A 7,303-nucleotide genomic window follows, 5' to 3' on the forward strand; every position below is an offset into this window, starting at 1 on the left:
GTTAAAACTTTTCAATTTAAAGAGAAAATAAAAACGAGTGAAAAAAAAAAATACAAGGAAAAATAAATATATTTTTTTAATATTTCCTTTCCTCCACTTTCATTCCCAAACATTGGGGTAAAAAAATCAAAACAATCCTGACCCGTTTAGAGATCCGGCCCACTCATCCTTATGTGCTTGTTATATAAGCAGCCGGCGCAAGTTAGCACCAGAGCCAATGGCGGGAAACGTTGATGGAAAAAACCGAAAAGACAATAGTAGACAGTTTTTGGCCCTTTAATTCCCCAAAATTTTCTACAACGCTGCAAAGCCGTGGTGATTGCGTTGCGCTGGAGTTCGACAATTTTGTTGTGGTGTTGCTGTATGGAGAAATACTTGAAACCCTCACCACAAACCCATAAACCCCTTCCGAAGTAAACCATCCTCAAATTTCGTTGTTTTTAGGTCTCAATTTTTAATTTACGATACATTCAATCTAACATTTTCTTGTCTTTAAGCCATGGATGGAAGAGAAGCCTAATTGAATTGAACGGGAGGTTTGAGCCCAAGTACCGCCACCATCTTTCTTCTTTGCTCATGCAATCCTACTCTGAGGTTCTTCTATTTTCCTTTCCGTGTTTGCATTTTCCTTTTTTACAGTTTCAATTCTTTTGAGAGCTCATTTCGATTTTCCATTTTGTTTTGTTTGATGAATAGATCGGAGCATTTCCGCATTTTTACCATGTGGATGGAGTTCCATGTCAAACTCATGTATGCTACACACCACTTAATTCTTTCTTCTGTTATTATTTAAGTTTTATTAGTTTGGTTGAGCTCATGATTATTTACTACAATATTGCGCAGCTGAATCGGATTGATAGTGTCGCAAGTATGGATCCCCCAGTTCCAATTACAAGGTCAATGGTTCCCCTTTACCATTATCATGTTATTCTTGACTTTCTATGTTTATATTTTTTTCTCCCAACAGTAGTTCTGATGCTACCCTCTACTATCATCATTTCAATACTTGATATCTAAATGGTCTTTTCTTCTTTTTTTTTTTTTTTTTTTTTTTCTGGTTGTGTTCTGCTTGGTGTGTTTGGGTATTTCTTCTAACCATGCCTTTCTATAAATTCAAGAGCTTATATTACAATTCAACAAGATAGATAATTAGCAGAGACAAATTTCAGTTTTGAATTCAAATTGTGATTTTCAACTATAATTAAGTCTACTGATTGAACAATTTTTGTTACATTTTGTTGCAAAATCAAAGGCTTCTTTCCTATTTTGTTACATTTTAATGCTTCATTCAGCATGTTGTTTTCTAGTCTAGTGACAGGTCCTGCAAATTTTTAGTGATACTTCGTCTTCAAATGGAAGAGATCACTTATTATGATTTTTGCAGGCAAGGCGTTTCTGCCCTGGAATTTGACGCCAAGGTGAATGCATTTGTCGCTACTCATATTAAATTGTTTTTTGGTGTGCCATACTCCGTGCTGATGAGACGGCAGCATAGAAAGAGACCTCAGTATAGAGGGAGGGAAATGCATTTCATTGTTTTATTCCTGTTCCTCCTTTCCTATTTTTTTAATATTTCTAAATATATTTTTCAGGGAGTTTACTTAGTATCTGTGACAAAAGCGGGGTGCTTAACAGTACATGACTTTGAAACTCTTTATTGCCATGCTGATGGCTTATTGCCATGTAAGCTTCTCTCAGTTTGCAAGACAATTACATATTTGTATTAACAAAGTTACAGTGGGTTTCTGAGATTCTGGCTATTCTTTTAAGCATATTATAAAAGTGATACCTAAATATCGTAGGTCCTTCTGTCTATCACTGTCTATGAGCTTTCTTTATCCTACTGATTTTTTCTCTTAGCTATGTTTGCTTTTGTTTCAGTGTAGTTTCTTTAGTGACTCCATCACTTTTGGTTTCCTTTTGCTAATAGGCTCAAAAGAAGATGAAAGCAAACATGTATTGCACCTTTCTTTGCATCGACAACTTGATGTTGTTCGTTGGAATCTTTCTAACCAAGATGAGGTTGGGAATCATTTGCTTGTGTGCTTATTGTTGTTCATTTTGATGATCATAGGTGAATCATATTTATATTGCTTAATGTATTCCATTAAAATATGGTATTCATTTATACAAGCAATTGGTGTTAAAATTCTATAATTTTTCTAGGTTGCCTGCACATCTATGAAAAGAAATGAAGTACTCATTTTTGACATTGGTTATATCTCATCAGAACCAGTTCAAGTAAGTACATTTCGCATTCCATATTATCTAACATATATTTTCTGAATTACTTTGTACCATTTTTTGTCCCAATAGTTCTCGTAATTTCAATTTCTAAATAGCATCAGTGGAGCCATTTCTCCAATTAATTGAAAAGGCCACACATGAAGCTTGGTTGCAGGATTGAGTGCCCGTTTGCACTTAAATGGTAATCGGTTGAGCATTCTAACTCTAAGAGTGTCTGTTTGGTAAAAGTGAATTGGAAGTAGTGTTTAAAAGTGTCCAACACTAGCTGTATTCATCATGACTTATAGTTATCTCAGATTGAATTTCCATTGCAAGTTGTGCTAGTGTTTGGTCATTCTAGTGATAAATAGGTTTTCAATTTTTCTGTAGATTAATTTTGTTTCCTTTGGATGCAGGTTTTAAGAACTAGGCGTACTGTCACTGTTCATGGATCTGAAGTTCATAAAGGTCTAACTGATATAGCTTTTACTATGCTTGATACCTCAAGGTAAAAAGATGACTTTTGGTCTGAAAAATCCAATTTCTTTTTCGCAATGTTGAATATTGGGATACTGATTACTGACAACAAAGTATAAGATATTAATGTACAATTAAGGTGATATAATACAGTTTCTATGGTTTAATGAAACATCTAACATTTAAAGTGGCTTAAGCCTGAGGATGGTTTAGTTATGGCCACTGATATACATTTGTATCCTGTGTCATGTTGCAACACAATATTTAGTGTTCTGATGTAATAATATGTAAGTGATTACGAACTTCTTTCATCTTCTTTACATCTTGTAACTAAAGGAACAAAATGGACCTTTATGTGACATCCATTAGCTTTGCTTATTTTTAAATTGGTGTGTTCCAAATATTGAAGTGCCTTTATTGTTCTTCAACCTTATCTATACTATCCTTAACAGGTCTTTTGCCTTTTAGGTTTGTATCAGTCTGTTCTTAGCTTTTTTTTTTCTTCTTTGACTATAGGTTAATCGCTTCTGATACAAATGGTGCTGTTAATCTATGGGATAGAAGAGCAGGTGTTCTTCCTAGCATTGAGCTTACAACTAATTGCCGTAGCACCATCAACAGTATCCAATTAAATGTGGAAAATCAGGTAAGTGCTGGATATAGAACTTTTACTGATTTTGCTGTAAATTTCAATTATGTGCTTTGCAAGAGCTGAATCTTTACATGGCTCTTTTTGTTTTCTCCTTTTCTCTTTCATAATGAATAGTTTTTGGAAATACTACTACATACAATTTGTTGAACAAGCTTTGCATGTTGCCTTCTATATCCTCTTATCACTGCAATATTTTTATATGCAGTCTGCCTCCTAAGCAAATAGGACAAGAGGAGCAACTAATTTTGGGAAATATAATATTGTCAATAATCAATCATTTGTTTTAATTTTTGTTCCATTTTAATATTTCATAACAATCAGTTGAAAGTTTTTTCTTTTCTTTATTAAGTAATAGATTCTCCAAAAAATTGAAAAGATTTCTCACTATTTATAAATTGTCATTCTATCTTCTGATGGAGCCTTAATAAAAATGAATTCTTTTGATGCAGATGGTTTTTGGGGCCGGCAGGCATGGAATAATTTATATGTGGGATCTCCGCAGTGGAAGGGCATCTGCTGCCTTTCAAAGTCATAAAGAGGTAAGTAGTCAAGGTCTTGTTATTTATCATGTGGTACAAGAACTGGAATTGGCATGTGGGCTGTGGTTCTAGCTGTCAAACAACAATAGCGATTACTAATGACAATCTTATCATAGTTTTACACTGTCTTGGCCACAAAGCAAGTTTATGCCCTAAGTTTCAAACTCCAACGCCAGTTTATCACAACTATTCGGTGGAATATATGATATGTATGGATTTATTTGTGGTTGTTGATAGCATAACTGCACCATTTCATTTATCCATTTTCTGAGTTTTGGACAAACAGGTTTGCCATCCACCGGTAACACATTGGAAGCTAGCATCAATGTTAGAGAAAATTGGGACCTTAAGGGTAGGTGTGATTGTTTTAATGCCATTATTCAGAATGATAAAAGTAAGGGGCTCTTGGAAATTTTGGGATTTCAAACATCCATTTCAGAGTTTGAAAGGCAAATTAACATGAAAGTTGGTAAAAAATTGCTACATGAAACTTGGATTATTGAAGTTGGCTTTCATACCTCATGAAGTGGTTAATAGAAATAGGAAGATGGAGGAAATTTGCTCAAGTTTTCTGTGTTCTTATAATTTCCATCACGACGTGTTCTTAAGTTCCTCTTATTTATTGATACACAAACACATTTATATATTTTTATAGATCATATGAAAATTATTCGTTAACTATTATATGAACTGTTCTATTTAAATTTTTAATATTGTTGGTTAATAAATCTCAGGAATGGGTTTCTGATAACCAATGCTAGCTATTAGGTTTTATTAGGTTATGGAATATTAAATTTATTTCTCACACCATGCAGAATTCCTTGTTCAAGGATCATTTTTGCTTACAGTAGTGTTATTAATTACACAGGCACAATCAGCTATTGTCCCCAAGGAAGTGCACTCCATTAATTTTGATCCATCTTGTCCATATCAGTTGGCATTTCACCTCGATGATGGTTGGTAGGTCAGGAAAGCAAAACATTTACTTTTGAATTCTTGTTGAAGTTCAGCATCATTCTGGCATTATAGCGTCTTTTATCTCACATTTCCTTGGTTCTTTTCTTTTATATTGCATTTGAATGAAAATGGAGTGTAAAGAAAATTGATTGGTGGCAGCAATATCTTGGGAGAAAAAGCAGACTGTACACTAATTCTATGAGCTTAAATATTGGTTGATAAGTCTTGAACATATTTATTTTTCAAAATGTCAAACATGAATGTGCCATTATATCAATAGAATAAGCATTGACTAAACAGATTCCTAAAGATGGGTTTTGCTAAGCCTATATTGGAGAAATTTTGGAAGCGAATTTCAATACTATTGACACTTGACACATCAAAGTATTTAATGCTTTTGTTCAATGAATGATAGGCGTAAGCAATATGGATGGATTTTTCTAATCCAAACATGTAATACAGGTCAGGTGTTCTTGATATTTATAATTTTCAAGTCACACATATTCATTGCCCTCCTCCAGCTTGGTTGTAAGTAAATTTGACACATCCAAGGTTGTATAACATTGTAATTGGGAGCATTCCCTAATTGTAAATGTACTTGGTTTTGATTTATTAGGAATGATTCCAACATTTCAGCTGATCTGCTTTACTTGAGAAAACCATCATGGCTACCAACATATTCAGTAAGATATCTCAACATTGGTTTTAGACAGTAACCTTTACCCATCCTCTCATACACCTAATTTATTCACCCTCTCAAATCTGGTATTCAAGCTAATTTAAGGCTTGAGCTTGGCATTTGGTTGAGTCTGTGAAATTCAAGTTGATTGGCATATTTTCAAATGCAGGTTTATGTGGTCGGATCATCATCTGCCAATGGCATTCATCTTTTAGACTTCTACCCTGATCCTAGCTCTCCCTGCCATGTGGATTACAGGTAACAGATGCAAATTTTGTGCATGGCCATCTGTTTCCTAAGAGGTTGAATTTTGGTTAATGACCTAAAATTTTCTTTGCTGAGTACACAACTGTATGCCCCTTATCATCCTTTATAAGCAATATACTTCAGCAAACTAATCCCACTGGTCAGCTATGAATTTATCAATTTCTATTGGAAAGTTGATATTCTTCTGTTTAGTTTTTTTTTTGTTTTTTAATGGTACTTCAGAAACTAGTATTTTTTTTCCCATCTTCATGTTTAATAAAAAGAATTAAAGAAAGAAAAGAGGATCATAGTAACAGATGCAAATTTTGTGCATGGCCATCTGTTTCTCAGAGGTGTAATTTTGGTTAGTGACCTAAAATTTTAATTTGCTGAGTAGTGAGTACACAACTGTATGCCCGTTATCATCCGTTCTAATCAATACACTTCAGCAAATTAATCCCACTGGTCTGAATTTATCAATTTCTATTGGAAAGCTGATATTCTTCTGTTATTTATTTATTTATTTTTATGGTACTTTATAAACTAATTTTTTTCCATGTTCACATTTAATAATTAAAAAAAAAGGGGATCATACCATTTTCAGTGTCCTCCCCTTGCCTCCCAAAAAAATGCTCTCTTGTGCTCATTATGTATCCTAGGATTCATTGTCCGATTTGAATAATTTATTATTGATTGGTTGTGAGTTTTGTTATCTCAGTGAGGATGTGGAGAGGCATTCTAGTGTGGGCAATCAAGACAAACAAAATAAGTTTGTTCCATTGTCTGAAGCTGTTACTGCTTGCGCTACACATCCGATCAATGGTACCATAATAGCTGGAACTAAGGTTTGTGGTTTTGGAGAATCTACTTTCATAGTACTTGTAAATTTAAGATAACAAGTCTATTTCTGAGAGCTCCTTTCCATAGCTTCCTTACCTTTGTTTTGCATATAATCACCTCTTGATTTTGCTAACTTGCCTTTCCCAAGGAGTCACATTTTATCATTTACGATTTACCCACGATGCATATCTTGTGTGTGATGGTGCACCATCATTAGCATCGTAATTATTGATCTTTACCATTTCTTTATCACTGTACTTCAACATATGAACGCTAAGTTTTGAAGCATGATTGGTTTCAGCATTCCTCTTTGATGGTTGTATCCCAACGAAAGCAGTCTCTCGGAAGGTAGCTACTTCATACAGAAATGAAGATTCAATTATTGAAAATGTTTATTAGTCAGTGTTTTATATTTGATCAGATGCTAGATGGAAAATGCATCAAATGCTCAATGCACTAGTTGAGTATCACAGCAGTTTTGGAGGCGGACCCCTTTTCAGTTTTCAGTTTGAAGTGGTCGTCTGCCTTGTGCTGTACATGCTTAATGAACGGTTGATTTGTGTCGACTAATTATGTTATGCAGAAATTTGAGTGTCGCGACATATGGTGTTTTCTCTTTTTATTTATTTAAATTATGTGAATAGATCAACGGTTAAGATATTTCAATTGAAGTTTGGTTATGAATCA

General features: G+C 34.1%; 1 protein-coding gene across 4 annotated transcripts; it reads left to right on the forward strand.

The window, feature by feature from the left end:
• The first annotated feature begins 107 nt into the window (after positions 1-107).
• LOC110641957 (uncharacterized) lies at positions 108-7,303 on the forward strand. Of its 4 annotated transcripts, none has more exons than XM_058132833.1 (19): positions 108-413; positions 498-594; positions 697-750; positions 844-896; positions 1,385-1,418; positions 1,593-1,683; positions 1,931-2,022; positions 2,167-2,241; positions 2,643-2,734; positions 3,220-3,349; positions 3,805-3,894; positions 4,181-4,246; positions 4,763-4,854; positions 5,314-5,379; positions 5,468-5,534; positions 5,700-5,788; positions 6,495-6,621; positions 6,918-6,964; positions 7,016-7,303. In XM_058132833.1, exons 1-19 carry the CDS (start codon positions 364-366, stop codon positions 7,074-7,076), a joined length of 1,473 nt encoding a protein of 490 aa, XP_057988816.1. In that variant the 5' UTR covers positions 108-363; the 3' UTR covers positions 7,077-7,303. The 4 variants fall into 4 exon arrangements, with proteins under 4 accessions (XP_057988816.1, XP_057988817.1, XP_021649551.2 ...); XM_058132834.1 differs by having other exon boundaries at positions 7,020-7,303; XM_021793859.2 differs by having other exon boundaries at positions 7,038-7,303.

This window comes from Hevea brasiliensis, chromosome 13, assembly GCF_030052815.1.
Source record: "Hevea brasiliensis isolate MT/VB/25A 57/8 chromosome 13, ASM3005281v1, whole genome shotgun sequence".
Lineage (NCBI taxonomy): Eukaryota > Viridiplantae > Streptophyta > Magnoliopsida > Malpighiales > Euphorbiaceae > Hevea > Hevea brasiliensis.